At 44.9% G+C, this 16,955-nt stretch overlaps 1 protein-coding gene across 1 annotated transcript in view; it reads left to right on the top strand.

The window, feature by feature from the left end:
- FGF12 (fibroblast growth factor 12) overlaps positions 1–8,108 on the top strand; it is a gene marked incomplete at its 5' end in the record, with an annotated part of 95,315 nt that extends 87,207 nt beyond the window's left edge. Inside the window, 2 exons of the mRNA XM_080349773.1 lie at positions 468–666; positions 7,476–8,108. Coding sequence (XP_080205899.1) covers positions 468–666; positions 7,476–7,594 — 318 coding nt within the window. The 3' untranslated portion in view covers positions 7,595–8,108. The remainder of the gene's footprint in view (positions 1–467; positions 667–7,475) is intronic.
- Positions 8,109–16,955: the final 8,847 nt, after the last annotated feature.

Below are 16,955 nucleotides of genomic sequence, written 5' to 3'. Positions count from 1 at the left end.
AGGCTTTGTGTCAGCATTTCCTCCCATCACTTTTGAAAATAAGGAAATTGTTTACTTGCTTTTGTTTGCACATTCATTGCCCATGACAGAGAAGGCAAGAGTGCCAGGAAGGCACTGGGAGCATCAGATGAGCAGCAAGGCTGTCTCTACTCCTCAGCTCTCTTTTTATTTTACTTAGTATTTCAGTCTAAACCACGGAGAATGCCTGATTTCCCTGCATATTTTTCATGCCTGTTCACTACAGGCTTTTTTGGAAACCACAGGTCCGCCAGGGAAGGAGAATCTTCCCTTTCAGTGGGGAGTTTTCTGGGTGTGTGTTATTGCTAGGAGCTGGTATTGCTGATGCCTGTTGTTTTCCGTTGTTAAACTATCTGCAATGCGTGACCATCGTGTATCACTCAGTGATGCCTAATTTAGGAGATCAGTGATTAATTCCTTCCATTGCTCTTTCTTCTCTCTCACTGCAGGATGTTTTCACACCAGAGTGCAAATTTAAGGAATCCGTCTTTGAAAACTACTACGTTATTTATTCTTCCACGCTGTACCGGCAGCAGGAATCTGGACGAGCGTGGTTCCTGGGACTCAATAAAGAAGGTCAAATTATGAAGGGAAACCGAGTGAAAAAAACCAAACCCTCATCACATTTTGTACCCAAGCCCATTGAAGGTATGGAATCTGCGCGCTCCCTCCATCCATGGGGAATGAGGAGTTTGCAACTGCAGTTTTGAGCCTCCTGGGTGGGGGTGTTGGGCTGCAAGACCAGAAAGCAAGGACTATATTTGTAACATTTCAGAAAGTCGCAGGGCTGCACTCTTAACCTAGTATTCGACAGGTACTAACTTCATTCCGGAAACAGGGAGACCTCTTTTTTTCTGTTGCTTAGAAATTGCACTACCTTTCGATCCCCAAATCAGGTTACACCTTTCTGACCCCATCTCAGACTTGCCAGTGGCCACCTCAGAGACAATGCAGCCTGGGGCTGGCCCTGTTTGCACAGCTCCATGCCCCCTCTCACTACCCCCATGTTGGCTGTGGGGTCAGCGCTGGAAACGTGGAGAGAAAGGACTAAATGGATGCTTTCAGGACTCATGCGTGGCGGAGGCTACAGCTAAGTCCATGCATTAGTAGCTGTTTTAACAGCTTCCCAGCTAAGGTGCAGGGGCAGATGAGCATGTGTGTGTATTTGAGTGAAAGGCCAGTTCAGAAATGCAGGCTGAAATCTGTTGGACCACTGAAGCAGAGCACGATGAGAAAAATTCAGTTCAGCATTCCCAGAGTATCTGTGGCCTTTGCACTGGAGATGGAGATATTGCTAGAGCAGAGAATGGCCTGTAGCCTCTTGTCCTGTGCTTGTTTTCAACAGCTTTTCTGCAGCTGGGAACCTTTTCTTGTTTATCTGAGGCATTAGTGGAATTGGTGCCCTAAGTCCTCACTGAGTTTTGCTGAGAAACAAATGTTGCTTCAGGCTTAGGGTCGATCACCAGCTTCTCTTCTGTCTCCTCTTCTGTCTTGACTGGGAGGAGAGTCTTTTGCAAGTACTTGCTTTCACAGCTGGGTTTCCAGCTCCTTCTGGTATTTCTTTGCTGCCTGGCTGAGTGTTGGCACTGATCAGCACATTCTTTTGAATTGAGGTTTCTTTTTGATGTAGCACGCGTGGCATCTGCTGAATGGCTCAATAGTTGTCTTCTGCATTAAACTAGGCCATTCCTGTGGCTCTCCTCATGGAAAGCTTTGCCTTAATAGAGGTGTCTGACCCACAGCAGAGTTCTCATTGCAGCAAATGCCGCTCGGGCTTTCATTTTGTAAAACCCAGCCCAGCCTGAGAGCTTCCCTTCCCTTTCCTGCAGTTGCATCCTCCCACACTTGCTTCAATCACAGCTGTCACATAACCTTCTGAGCGAGTGAGCGCTTTGGAAGTTGGCAGCCAAATTAAGGGCTCCTCCACCCCTTCCCTCCTCCACATGCTTTGCAGTCAGCCTCTGTGAGCAGTGCTGCATCAAAGGGCTGGCAGTCTCCCAAGCCGAGGCACGTGTCAGCTTCCCAAAGCATTCAGCTGTCTGGGACTGTGACTCCAGACAGAGGACTCTGTTCCCAAGCCTAAGATTCATTGTAGGTAGCAGAGGCTTGTTGGGAGGGTTGGAGTAAAATGTGCTCAGCTCCATGTGACTTCTTTTCTGTGCTGTACCTGTCAAAGTCTCTACAAGCAGAGCTTGCGATAAGACATGTTACAGAAAGGAGGAAATTCCTTCTCTATTTTAGCAGCTTCTTTCTCTTTGTCGTGACTCTAAGGAAGTATTCAGAGCACTTCCCTGCTGTATTTGCATGTCCCTTTTGCTAATGCTGCGGCATGTCCCAGAGTGTGGGGTTTGCTGTTTATTCAGGCCAATACGTTGCAGCTTCCATTTGCAGTAACTCACCCAGGTTTCCAGCAGCATTAGCCCTGCCACATGATGGCTGACACAGTGATATATGCCAGGAGGAATCTGGTCCCCTGGGAAGGAGAGGTGTTACTTGCATTGCTAGGAATCACTTCACCCACCACTTCAATGGCAATTATCTCTGAGATTAAACTTTCCAGTTGTTTGCTGTGTGCAGAAAAATTATGCGGCAGCTTAGTGAAGAGAGAATTCACAGGGAAAGGCAACACCAGAAAGTCCAGGTTCCTCCCAGAGCTCTTTTGACTCCTGTTGCTTCATACTGCTTTCTGAATTGAGAAGTCCTCTATTTGAAGTTGCAAATGGCCAGTAAATTAATCCATAAATATGAAATATCCTCCCAGATAATTCCTAAGGACTACATGTGCGTATGTGTGCATATATCTACAGTGGTATCTGTATGAATGTTTGTTATCTATGGCTTTTAGCAGCTACAGCTTTATGCTGTGCTAATCCCACTGACTGTTTTCACTTCTGTAGATTGCCAGGGTGCTTGAGGTGTTCTGTGCAAAAGGCAGTAGATAACAAGTGGAAAAATTTTCAGATCTGGTTAGGAGGAAGGGTGTTTTAGTTTAGTGTAGGTAGGATTTGTTTGTTTTTTGGAAATAGCATTAAGCTTAATCAATATAAAACCACAGAAAACTTACTAAGTAATAACAGGGGAAACGTTAAGTTCCTCTCCCATCTGTGCGCAGGCAAAGCCAAGGCAAACAGCCTGGCAGGCAGCAGCTAATGTACTGTGTCGCACCATTTTTAGTTAAAAATACATATACGCAACATATTTCTTTTGATATTATTATTTCTGATCACTGATCATTCAAGCGAAATGAGCCCTTGAAGTGCAGACATACAGATTGAACCAGGCTGCACAAGAAATTAGCTGAGTATAATGATTGTCACTTGCCCACCAAATAATCTTTTGAAGCAGTTTCAGTCTCTTTAAGTGTCTGTAGTGATTCATGATGGACAAACAAGTAACAGCAGCTGAATCTTTCCCAGTGTGTTTTCCAAGGGATGCAACATCCCAGTTTTGTTAAAGCAGAGCCCTGAGATGTTGCAAAGGAGCACAAGACACTGTTGAGTAGGAAGATGTGGCAGGCCTAGTACGAATGCTGTAAAGGTATCACCTGAAGCCACAAAACATTCTAAAAAGTGCTCTTAAAAAAAAAGACAAACCCCACACTCTTTGTCTTTGTTAACACAGCTCTTCTTTTGGGTGGGCAGGCTTTGGTATGTTTTCAATCCCACACTAACTCACTTGTTCATCTATCAAACAACTCCTAATCATCTTATTAGATGTCAAATGCAATGTATTTTAACCATGCTTTTGCTTGGCTTTTTGTCATTTTGTGCTGCATTTCTTACCTTAACCAACAGTGATTCCATCTGACAGCATCCTGCAGATTTAGCTGCCAGATAGATGTGAGGTCAGATGTCTCTGAAATGCATCATCTGGGACTGGGTTTAGAACACAGTAATTAGAGGCGGAAAACGAGGGTGCATAATCACTTGCTCCCTCCTGCCCCTAGCTGCTGCTCAGACAATTCTTTCCACCGAAGCATTAGCGAATGCAGCTGCTACTGCAGATACCCTGAGCTGTGGCATCCATCAAGGAAAAGAGCCTGTCTCGGGGCTGCCTGCCAGCAGATGTGTGCCCAGCCCGAACTCTGGTCCAGGCTGCCATCAGGACATGCCGTCATCCTGCCGGGATAATGACCTGCCCACCTGCTAAACAGCAACTTTTAGGAAAAATTTGATTCCTCTTAACTCATTTGAGTCTGTGGCAGGGAAAGCCAGGAGTGAAGCTGGATGGATGGAGTATATGTAAGGTGAGAAATACTGGGGTCAGGACACAAAAAGGGTGTGTTCTTCCCAAATTCAGGCAGTCCCTGATGCCCAGGGAAACCACAGAGGGTGATTTTGGTTTCACCGTGTGGGTGGTGTGCCAAGAAGCAGAAATGAGGCTGAGATCCTGTGCCAGTACGTAGGTGAAGGATGGAGCTGTTCTTGGGTGACAGGCAGCACCTCCCATGCCTTCACCTTCAGGAAGGGTGCTCCCCACTGCCCCCTTCCCCCTGCTTGTACCTCCAGTCTCCTTCCTGCCTAATTTGTGAGTTATTTCTTTGTGCAGAATTGTTTCCTTGAGTGTGCGAATGGCAGGCACTGCTGGTTAATGGGGAAACAGGGAATCAAAAGCTGCAAGAAGCAGACATTGGCACAGCCCCGCTGCTGCTCACCCCCTTCCATTTATGCCTGTGGCTCTTCAGCAGATCAAGCTAATGGCACTTTCCAATTAAAGCATGAATATGGATGTGTTGATTAGAATCTGGGACATAGGAGCTGATTATCTGATTGAAGCTCCAAAGCATTAGCTTGGTTTCCAGACGTTAAGGGCTGTATTTGGCTTGGTGTGTGGGTGTGGGTGGGTGGGAGAAGCAAGGCAAAGCAGGAGGGGACGCTTGTTCTAGCCAAATTGCTCATCCTTCCAAAGCTGCCTTGTGCTGTGTGCACCAGCAGACCTCCCAAGCGTCTGGGTGTGCCAGCTGTCACATTGCTGCAACTTTACCTTGCTGCAGGACAGGGACAGTGTGTCACAAATGCACACACAGGAACCCTAAACAGACCTGTCAGTGAGTGTTGGTCCTGAACCACAAAGATTTAGTTTAAAGCCAGGAAGACCTGGGCAGTCACAACAGTCCATTTGCAGACACTCCCTCTCCAGCCCATGACTAACATCTCTGTGCATGAGTCATACTCAAGCTTCCTCAGTACAAGGAGTAACAAACTGGAGTCCAGGAGCTTGTGTTGTACAACACATCACACTGTCCTTAAAGTCCCACGCATGCGCGGCTGTGTGCACACAAACCCTGTGTGTCTCTGTGTACACACCAGTCCTATGCAGGTAAGTTTTCAGCCACTTCTGAGCGATGGCTGAAGCTTAGCACATGCACACAAGCCTTTTGTGCAGGGGGATATGCAGGCACTACCTTGTGCTTGATGCCATATAAATATTTCATACACTGGTACTGTAAGTGTATCTAAATCCTGAAAATGCACTTGTCCTATGCTGCTACAGATTTTCTGGCATGGTACAGAAGCTTTGATAGTGCTGTCTGAAAAGCACAATGTGAGCAGCCTCCAGTCATGCCCCATATTAGTACTTGTAGACTGGAAGATAAACTTACAATTCCTGCCCTACTTGCTAGGTACAGGGTTTTCTTAATTTTTAGCAGCAAATGTTGTTTATTTCTGTAGCCTGATTTATATTCATTACTCTGTGGGCCTTGTTAGCAGCTCAGTATTTTTGTCCAAAGGCCATGATGTATGGCAGGGAGCTGAAGAGAGGCAACGTGCTGTGGTGCTGCTGTGGGCTTTGCTCAGGCTTAACCCTTATGGTTAAGCATCTGGCCCAGCCCAACAGAGTCCTGGAGATGAATGCAAGTAAGATGAAGTTAGTACTTGCAGCTGCCTGAGGGAAGAGCTAATGGAGATCACTTCAGCTCCAGCTTGGGACCAGGGAGCTCAGGGTGAAGACAATACTGCACTTGAGGCAGAACTTCTTGGCATGTGGGACGTTGGGATGGTGCCAGCACAAATACCCACCCCTGCTGGGCAAATGTAATGTCAGCAAATAAGGTCGGTCACAGGAGTGATGTACATCCTCATTGTCCTCAAAAGGCTCTGCAACTCAGGCTAAGAAGTCACAAGAACGCAGGTTTTCCTCAGCTGTTAACTTTTTCAAGAGTTTGCTAGGTATTTCACAGTAACAGGCAAATTCACCATCACCAGGCTATTGAGTGACACTCAAGGTATGAAGGGCAGCTCAGTGGCTGACAGAGGACCCGAGGTCCCTTTTCCTTCTTTTGCAACCCTGCTACACACTTCACTTGCAGTATTCAGACAGCGCCGGTAGTCTGGGCAGCTGACAGGCAATCCTGGCATTGCTCATCCTGGTCCAGACCCAAGGGATAAGTCATTCTTTTTTTTTTTTTACATTTTCATAAAAAAAAAAATGGCTCCAGTAGCAATAACATTTTGCAAAACAGTACCTACCTTGCAGCCACACTGGGAGGCCCAGCTAGTCTGTGTTTGTTTAAACTGCTTGGAAAGGCTTGCCTGAAAAATGCTCTAAGGGAAAAGTAATGTTTTTCCACTGCTCATATATTCAATGTAATATCCCTCCTATTAATACACAGTTGACTGCACTTTATCTCTGTCCTGTATTGTTGCACACTGCTATAACTGTTTATCTAGCTAGGAGTAAAATGCAGAGCAATAATGTCATTTGTAGCCTGGCTCTAATTGCCAGGATTTATTTGCAAATCAGTAGAGGTTATAAATATAAGTGCTCTTTTTGTACATGGGGTATTTTTTTCATTTCTTCAGATAATATTTGAAATTTTGTTCTTCTTGATTACCTGGAACCAAAACCTGATGTGCTCTATCCCTGTGTTTGAGCTCTGTGTCATTGCTTGTGACAGCTTTGCAAAATGAAGCAGTACACAATCGTTTCTTTCTATCCTAATTTTTGCAAAGATCCAGGCGTGACATTTAGCAGTCTGGACCTACCTCAAGTTCTCGACTCCAATATGCCTGCCCTTGAGATGTCTCACTATTTCAATCACATATGCACCCCACCACGTTTGCGATGAGCTCATCAGAGCTGATCCCTTTGGTGCGAGATGGTGAGTTGATAAATGCTTTATGTTGCACAGAACAGGGGGATATGCTGTGCCTTGGGTAGACATTTCTTTCTCGAGCTGTCTAGGCTCCAGCAAGTACGTTTTTGTAGGAGGCACATTGCTCAGTCAGGGTCTGGATAGAAGGTGCCCTTCATTCACCCCATTCTCAGGTGTGGCCAGGTAACCACACAGAGCTCCTGGCTTGCTGTCTATGAACTCATCCCTGTTGTCTGCGCACAGCCTTGGCTGTCTCTCATGATTTACAGGGGTAAAAATAACAAGTGCTGAGAACAGACCACTAATGGCCACTAATGTCTGTGACTTCAGGGCTGTTAACGGGTGTCTTTTCTCTTTGCAGTGTGCATGTACAGAGAGCCATCGCTGCATGAAATTGGAGAAAAACAAGGACGCTCAAGAAAAAGTTCAGGGACACCAACCATGAATGGAGGCAAAGTTGTTAACCAAGACTCGACATAGCTGACAAATACCCTCCCTCCTTCCAACTCCTCCCCTCCCACCCACCACCCACCCCACCTGGCAAAACCACACTGAGACGACAACAACTGAGCAAGGCAGGACCTACTGGTAGTGGCTAGGAGTCCGAACTCCAGAATCTTTCTTTGTGTAGGACGAAGAAATTGAATCCCAGATCCTGCCTGTTGCAACGTTTTAAAAAACAAAAACAACAACAACAAAAAAAGTGAAGAAAAAAAAATGTTTTAAATCAGGACGCCATTAACATTTTCAAAAGCAAACTGTTTGCTCTGATCAAAGAGGGAAAAAAATTCATCTCTGCATAATAATAATAATAATAAGTACTAATAAATATAATAATAATAACAATAAAGATGTTACCTTTAAAAATAAAACAAAGCTTTTGGAAAATTGAACTTAGCATATGATGTGCGAGACACACAGGGGAAACACAGCCTGGGACTGTGCTTGCCATCTTATACTTTCACCTCACATTCACACCACTGTTTTTTCCATCCCTGCTTCCCTGGGGATGGATGGGATTTTTTACAAAGCAGGAAAGGTAGGGGTGGATTATGTCTCTGTTTGGTCTGCTATCAATAAAATATGGCCTGTCTGAATTAGGAGTCTGGCAGTTATAGGCAACAAGCTAGCTACTCTGTATTCAGCTTTTGCCATCTCCATTCAAACACTGTGTAGTTATTTGTTGCTAGTGTCAGTGTGTGAGCATGTTTGACCCAAGTCGGGCATTTTATGCCTTTTTATCACAATTATTTATATTTATAGGCTTATTTTACTGTATTAGTTGCTGGGGAATTTTGGAAATGGATTTTCAGGTCTCGCAGGATGAAGTAATCATATTTATTAGGGGGGGAGTTAGAAGATAAAGGGAAGGAGAGATGGCTGCTTGCTTTAAAATACAGAACAGAGCAAGAAACACTGCTAAAATTCTTGCTGTCAGATGGAAATGACAAAGCATGTGGTATGTGAGGGGGTGGCAGGGATTTCAGTCATGGAAAGAGGGGTGTGGGGAGGAAGCAGGTGGGGTGTGCAGGGGAGCAGGCAGCTACAGGGAATGTGGGTGGTTGTGCATGTCCAGCTGTGCCAGGGCAAGGAGGTGCTGCTGGTTCCTTCTAGCAGCTGGGCTCTCCCTAAGTGTTATGGCTCCCCACACTTTTCATTTTACACATATTCAAAGCCAATATCAAACAACTCCAAAGCCTTGCCACTGCCAAAGCTGTTATGGGCTGAGAACCCCTGAGGTGCTGCAGAAACCTGGGAATGGCTTTGGGGGTCTGTGTCTTGCGTGTGCCGCGGCTGCAGGTGCTGGAGAAACACTTTGGAGGTAACAAATTCACGGACCGGGAAAGCTAAGGAAGAGGGCAATGGGGTGTGGGATGCTCAGCCATGAGCCCACCTGCACCAACTAGGGCATTTGGGATTTGCAGTCTCTCCCTGTCCAGCTCTTCCTTTACTTATAGCCCAGGGCTCAGTGATGAGCCATGCACCCTTGCTGTGATAGAATCATTTTGGTTGGAAAGGATCGAGTCCAACTGTTACCACTGCCCAGTCTGCCTTTAAACTATGTCCCTAAAACCTCATCTGTGTGTCTTTTAAACACCCGCAGGAATGGTGGCTCAACAGGGAGATAAGGGCAGATGCCCCTTCTCTGCCCATACACATTAACTTCAGTTTTTCACCTCTTCAGGCAACCCGGGCCTATAGGCGGGACCAGCAAACCATAGAGGTGATATGGTTGCTGTTAGAAAAAAAAGGCACTGTGAGGTGAAAAGCAAAATGAATAAGCCAATGTGCAAGGGCATGGAGAGGGGTGAGTGGGACAGAAATGCTCATTACACAAGGGGAAACAACCTAAAGCCTTGCTGCTACAAACCCACATGGGAGAGTCATTCATAAATTATAGGCATACACAAAATATCAAATAGTACCTTAAATCTTAAGGCTTCGTTGCTGTTGTGGCAAAGCTGTTGTGGCTGCAGGAGGTGAGGAGTGCCTGGGCTGGCTGTGCTGCTCCCTGCTGAACCCGGCAGTGCCAGCCCCACGGCACATGCTGGCACTGATGTGTGGCAGGGATTGGTGAGCGGCTCCATACAGGCACAGAGGGAGCGGGGAAAGCTAAGGAGAGAGCCAGATTTCAAGGTTATGGAAAACTCCCAGGATCAGCATGAAGAACTGAATTTCAAGTATAGCCTTTTGTGTTTTGAGAAGCTGAAACCTTGGAATAAAGAGACTCTTAACCATGGCTCTGCCACCTAAGTGCTGCACTTAACAGGCTGTCCCTCCATGCTATAGGGACACAGAGGCCACCAACACCTGTGTGCCAACAGCACAGACCAACGAGGTTTATCTGGGGCTCCCAGTCATGCTGGGAGTCAAGAGACTCCTGCATTCCTCCGATCCCCTAGTCCCACAACAGTAGGGCAAGATCACTAATTCATATTCAGATCAGGAACATTCCCCACACTCCATCTGATAGAATCCATCACCTACATTTCAGCTCCCTCACAAACTAGAGAGCACCCCAAATTAAGGGGTGCAGGAGGGCTGCTTACATACCGGAGAGATGACATTCAAAGAAGTAGAGCTTCAAGACCAACACGTTGAGCTAGCAGGTCTCTGAGCTAACCAAACCACCAACATACCAGCACGACAAGCACACCATACTGTGCCAGCAAGTTACGCCACAAGAAATCAGCACTGGAATGTGACAATGTGCTATAAAGCGAAGCTGACACTCAACAAAGCAATTCATGAAAGTTGTCTGTCAACAGCATTTTTTTGTTTGTGCTCAGGATCTGGCTGACAGAGCTCCACACAATCCTTCAAGCTGTCACGGGCCTCACTTCACACCTTCACATCTTAAGCTGCACTGATCGTGCACCATGAGCGGCACTGTACCAGAAAGATGTCATTGCCACACTCTGAGCAAAGCTGAAACAAGTGGTGTTGTAAGCTCCTCAGGCTGATTAGAGCCAGCAGGAAACAAAGTGTGCCATCCTTCCTGGTTTCATGCCAGCAAAGCTGCGGCATACACGCATGGTAAAAATAAAAAACATGGCTTTTTGAAGACTACAATTCCTTAAAAAAAAAAAAAAATAATAAAATTCTGAATTATCATTAGTTACAGCAAATAAAACGTTTGCTAATGGACATACACTAAAATACATGACATTTAATATGGGGAGGATGTTGGCCCCAGAGCACGTCCAATGCTAGACCTCTAACTGTGTCATAGCTTAGCTCTGGCCCTTGATGACAAGGATTTGTGTGCCACTTTGCATCAAGAGGGGAGGGGGAAAAAAAAAACAGACAAGAAAATAAAAAAGTATGTGTCTTTAGGACTAGATTCCTCTCCCAAAACTGCAACAAAATCTTTAGTCGCTGCTATGAGATGACCCACTGCAAGCACCTATGAGTAAAATAAATATAACACCACTGCGCTTCCTCAGTGAGGAAGAGAGGTTTCCATGGCATTCAACTCTTCCCTCTCCCACCACTAGTGCTTTAGCCTTCAGGGTAACTGAAAGCTGTTTTCATGGAGTAGAAGGCAGCAAGGCTTACATCCTCCACACCAGCACAGAGCAGACTGCTCTGCTTTGAGTGGTAAGCAACAATCCTGCCATCAACCAATTTCCCCATGTTCTGCCTAGGCACCTTGATCAAATACCAGAAAAAACACAACCCCATAGCCAGGCTGATACGTTTTTAGCATCACATTTAAGTATATCAACATCTCAAACCTTCGCAGCCACTAAGTTAAAGCTGAGTAACTACCATTTCAGGAGAGAGAGCATTCCTTTTTGTGATACTTGCGTAACTGCTGCATGCAGAGAGTTGGACATCTTCCCAGCCTGCTTCCCTCTTGGACTTCAGGCACCTTCTCCTTGGCAAAGGAGGTCTCAGTCAGCATGGCTCCAGGACTCATTTCACCAGTTCAAACACTACAGGTTGTTGTTACGGTGCAAGGAGCTCACACAGGCTCCAGAGCATTCCCACCTCAGGCAACTGGAGGATCAGTGCAGAAAGATTTGACCTTTTGCGGACTTCTGGAAAAGACAAGAACTCTGGTCAAACAGCTGGCTGGTAAAAGAAAAGCAGCGGTGTGTTTTATTCAAACCACACTCTGGTGCAGGGATTGGGATAATTCATCTTTGGGAAATACCATTAATATTTATTGAGCAACACAAATGGATCCGGGCTCACTCGCTCGCTCTCTCTCAAAAAAGAAAAAAAAAAAAGGCGTTATCAATTATTACAAAAAAAAAGTGTCTGGGTATGGGATCTGAGGAGAAGCAGAGGATAACCCTCCCAAGAGTCTATTAAGAATGGGTTATATATTGTTCCATTTTCCATGCTCATTACAATCACTGCCCCAATAATAGCTGCATGCTGTGCCTTTTTCTATTCTAGTACAATTTTCCCCATAGGAACTAAGTATATCAGCTTAAATACTGAGCAGAGCTGGTAGAAGAAGGCAATATGCTTCTGCCGTGCTAACCTTGCGTGTAATCTGCATCTTAGGTAGCTGGTTACTATCCTTCTTTCCCGTTGCTTGATAAAAAAATGAAGGGGCAGCACAGGGAAGGAGGAAGACATTGGTCAGACAGTCAAATTAAATGACATTGTGAAGGTCCAAGTATGTCAGACTTAATGTCTTTCGGAAATTAAGGCTGTGGTGAATTTCAGTTCCTTGAGCTCTGAGCAAAATTGCGAGAAGAAAAGCAATCAATGGCTCCATCTTGGCATCAGTCCTTCAACTAGGACTTTGGTGACGGTTAAGTGTCTATATCCAGCTCCTGACTTAGGTCCTGCATGCAGCGATGCTTTTCTTTCTCAAGGGTCAAAGTTTCCCTGGGAGGTTGTCCTTGCTGAGTCCTTGGGGCATCCTAGTCCAAACAAAGCAGAGCAGTTTCTATTTGGGCAGCAGTGGGATCCCAAGCCAAGTACCCTGCTGGGGCTTTCAGCTGATGGCCCAACCCAGAGGGGGTCCTCACAGAGTCATCCCCAAAACATCACATATCTCCTCAAGACATGCTAGAAAAGACAAGAAAACAAGGTTCAACGTCCTGGACAATTCTGTTTCCAAAGACCTGATGTGTGCAGACCCCATAGCAAGAATCCAAAATCTGAGGCACAGAGGTGTCAGCCCTCCTGTTTTGCTGTCCCTTGTCTGTGCTCAGGATGCTCCAACCACCAGCAGCCAGCCCTGCTGCAGGGATGTCATAAGGATCGCAGCATTTTGGCCTATAAAATGGTCTGATCAAATGATAACGGGACCCTGCAGAGGCAAAGAGATTCCAATCTGACTGTGCCTTGGAGGAGTGACTTAGTACTGTGACTCCGACACTGCATCTTATTATTTTCCAACTTATTGCACAAGCTGGCAAATGAAATAGTTCCACTCAATTCACCATTAAACAAAGAGGCAAGCCAGTACATAGAGCACAAGTTTTGCTTGACATTAACTCAATTTGAAGATCAAAAAGAGGTGTGTTTTACTTCACACTATCTTCATTTTTAATTTTCACTATTTTCTATGCTTCCTGCTATGAGACAGAACAGAAAGCACAACTAATAGGGAGAAACACACTGGAAAAACATTGACTTCTAGTGTGGAAACAGGAACCATTATCTAATGAAAAGATGGATGCTCTGGTGATTCCCAGCTCAGTCATACCTCTACAAAAATTCCTCTAGGCTCTAGATGCATAGTTTTCATGTGAGTATGTAATGAGCTTTCACAAGGTCACGTTTAGAACACTGCAATGCTAGCTCTTCACCAGCAAGTTCAAGCGATTCTCCCAGCAGGGTCAAAGGGCTGCAAGGTAGGACATAAATCTGAATTCAAATTGTGCAGTCAGGGTGTGTAATCAAATCTTCCCAGGGAAAGCTCACCACGCGGACTCAGAGACCTAAATTTGCCATGGTCTAGTTCACATTCACCATTTTTTGATTCCCCTTTCATATTTTTCACTATAAAACCAAACCAAACTTCTAAATCCTGTGCCTGCCTTTCTTTTCCCGAATCTCCAAATACAAAAACTGGACTATTTCTGAATCTTATTCCATCTATAGGATTGACTGGGCCTTTTATAAAGCATTTTAAACAAGAAAATGTTAAGTATCGGCTGTATCTCATTGCCAAGGAGCACAATAACTGTAGACATGCTCAAACTTTGGAGTCCACATCCATGTAGAAATTTAACTTCAACTGTTGCAGCTAGAGCCTATCTATTATTAATTCAGTAAAACCATTTTCCTGTTAAGAAATATGTTCCTTGGGAGAAGCTTCTGCAAACACATCAGCAGGTGGTGGCTTCAGAGAGACTAAATTGATGCAGTCCTGAGAGTGAAAGCTGGGGGTACTTCAAATACAATCTCATCAATGAAGTGAAATATTTCCAAAGGCAGTATGAGCTGGTTCCAGGTGAAGGCTTTACTTTTTCTTTGTAAAGCAATTGCCTGTTCTTACAGATCACCAGAAATAGATGTTAAGGCCTGGTAGGCTGTACTAAAACAACTGGAATAAAACCGACCAAACAAAAACCAACCAACCAACCAAGCCCCACCAGCTTCATACTGCTACCCACCTGGACTTTGCTTTGTTTTGGAAACTTTAAAGAGTTGAGAATTGAACTCACCCTCAGGGCAACTCCAGTGAAATCAATATGCAACCCTGGGAATTAATCTGGCCCAAGCCTCATTTTCTCTTTAACTGCAGGAGCCAAGGTCATTTTCCCATCTGGATTTTGCAGATGCTTCTGCACATACTGATGAGTTATACCTTTTATCAAACCATGACCATCATTTTCAGGGCTAGAAAATTATTACACAGTGTCAGGGAATCACAGGAAATAACAGAGATTCTTGGTGGTAAAATCCAGACCTTATATTTGCTATGTGCCACTTCTCCTGTCCCCCGAAGCCATATGCAATATCTTTCCACAGAGCAGGGGACTTTGTCTCCAAAATATCTCCCTTAATGCCAGATGATACCACTCATCCTCTATCTTAACTTAAGGGAAGCTCCTCTTTTCTGCATCTGTAGGATTTTATCTAATGGTGTGACCAGCATTTTTTTGCTGGTTGAAGGACTGAGAAGGACAAACCACAAGCGTAACTTTTCTTTTTGAGGGAGACTCTGTCTATCTATCGATGCCTATAGCCTTGTTCTCCTCTTATCTCCTCAGTAATACCCCTTGTAACAGTACACGTGATGTCTGGATGGACCTGACTCTGCAGACACCTCTGATAACAGCAGATGTGCCCAAAAATGAGGCTGCAGACATCCTCTCCTTAGTAAGTTGGTCTACGACAGACACACCAGCCAAAGATCCACCTGATACATCCAGCAGTACCTAGCACCATTAGGGCAAAGAAGACATGCCATTCAAACACAGCAGTGATTTTAAGTCTGTATATTGGAGAGAAAGGGTCTTCAAAAACAGTTCCTGCCTGGAAGCAGACTGTACAAGGCTATCTTGTGTAGCCTTTTTACCCTAGGCTTAGGATGAACATGTCACCCCCTAAGTCTATAGACTGGGGTGCTAAAACACACAGATGTCAGCTACAAAGCAATAACACTGGGAAATTTGTGGTTTGTGATATTTTAATATCCTGAGCAGGGGATTATTTGTTGTTTAGTGTGCTTTAAAATGTTCTCCTTCTGTACAATTGATAGCTTTACTGCTCCTGGACAGAATAACAAACAGCTGTGCTGTTAAAATAAAAGAGATCCTTTGGATCATCTCAGGGCAGCATCTTGACAGTCTTAGAAACATGGTGACTTGTGGAAAGGGTGACTGGTTGTGGGGCAGATTTGCCAGCTGGTACCAGTACCTGCAGCTGCTTAGAGTTCATGAAAGAAGACCTCATCACAGATTATTAAAAACAGAAAGGACCATTGTAAATCATAGTCTTAACTCTTGTGTAACAGGGACTAGTGACTTAGGACCAGAAATCATAGATGAGCTTGGCCAGAGGTACCCAGCTGGGTGATGGAAATGCTGCTCTGGTTTGCTGGTATTTCACAAACCAATGCTGTATTTCCATGATGCAGCAGAGAGTTCATCCAGCATCTGGAGACCAGGTAATCAAATTTGATACGTATTTATTTCTTGATTGTTTATTCAATAAGGATCATCTCAAAAAACCCACTGGAGGCAGTGAGATACTCCTATTGACTGCAGCAGTCTGAATCAGACCTGAAGCGTTCAGAGTTTTAATTTGCACAACTGTAATTTGGTACTGATGCTTCCAAAGGTCTGTATCAAGCTATGAGCTCCCTTTGGAGTAATGTGTTCATCACACATCTACACTTGCCTGAGGGTAACTTCTTATAACCTTTCTCAGAACAGCTATGAACCAGGATCACCTACTAACCTCCTTCCATGCAAAAACGTTTTTTTTGGCCCAGGCTGACAAGGATGGCAGAAAAGATAGAACTGCAGCTCAAGAGAGCTGGGAACAGTTGAGGCAGAGTTGTATAAAGGTCTCCAAATAACTTTGTGTGAAGTTTCAGCTAATGTTGCCTGGTCCCTCTTCTCTGTTTCCCCTTCAAGATAGGACAGTGCAGGCACTCCTTCCTCCCTTTCTCCTGCACTCCCATTTCCCTCTGCCAATACCTGGACATTGTCTTTTGCTGCAGCTGCTGGTGTCCCTGCAGTGCACAACAGAGCAGAGAAACAGCTCATATTGGTGAATTCTGGGGTAAAATCTTTCTGGGTGCAGCTCCACACAAACCAAATAAAGACGTGAACCCTGAAGCTGGCAACCCTTGCTATGTGTAAAAGCACCAAAGGGAATGATCTCTCAATGTATGGACATGTCAGATGTCAGGAGCCAGGACTGGTTATAGTCTATGTTGACCACTTTATAATGAAGATCTTTTGCCCAGTCTATAGAAGACTGAAAATCTAGGTAGTATTTTTTTTGGTGTAACAGCATTCTTCCAGTGAGAAGAAATACACTATCTGATTTGTATTCCTCTGACTCAAAATCATTCATTTTAAATGACTGTTTGTTCTGCTAATTTAGAATCTGAGCAGACATGGAAACAATTTATTTTTGTTTGTGAAAGGAGCTGAGCTTGACTTTACTAAGCACATATATGCTTTGTTGCTTTGGGATGCAATGCAACTCCCCTACTAGAATAAGATTTCTTCAGTGGCAGGAGCTCCACAGTAAGCTCCATGATGATACCATCATCACCTGTCCCTCACCTTCCCTGGGCTTCTGAGCAGATCCAGTGACAGCTGGGTTGGTATGGCTTGCCTCCGAAGAACAGCTCTACACACCCTTTACAGAAGATGTGAGGGTGGGATTTGGCCCTACAGCTCACCCA

The sequence above is a fragment of the Nesoenas mayeri genome, assembly GCF_963082525.1.
Source record: "Nesoenas mayeri genome assembly, chromosome: 9".
Taxonomy (NCBI): domain Eukaryota; kingdom Metazoa; phylum Chordata; class Aves; order Columbiformes; family Columbidae; genus Nesoenas; species Nesoenas mayeri.
This window is presented reverse-complemented; position numbering and strand designations above follow the sequence as displayed.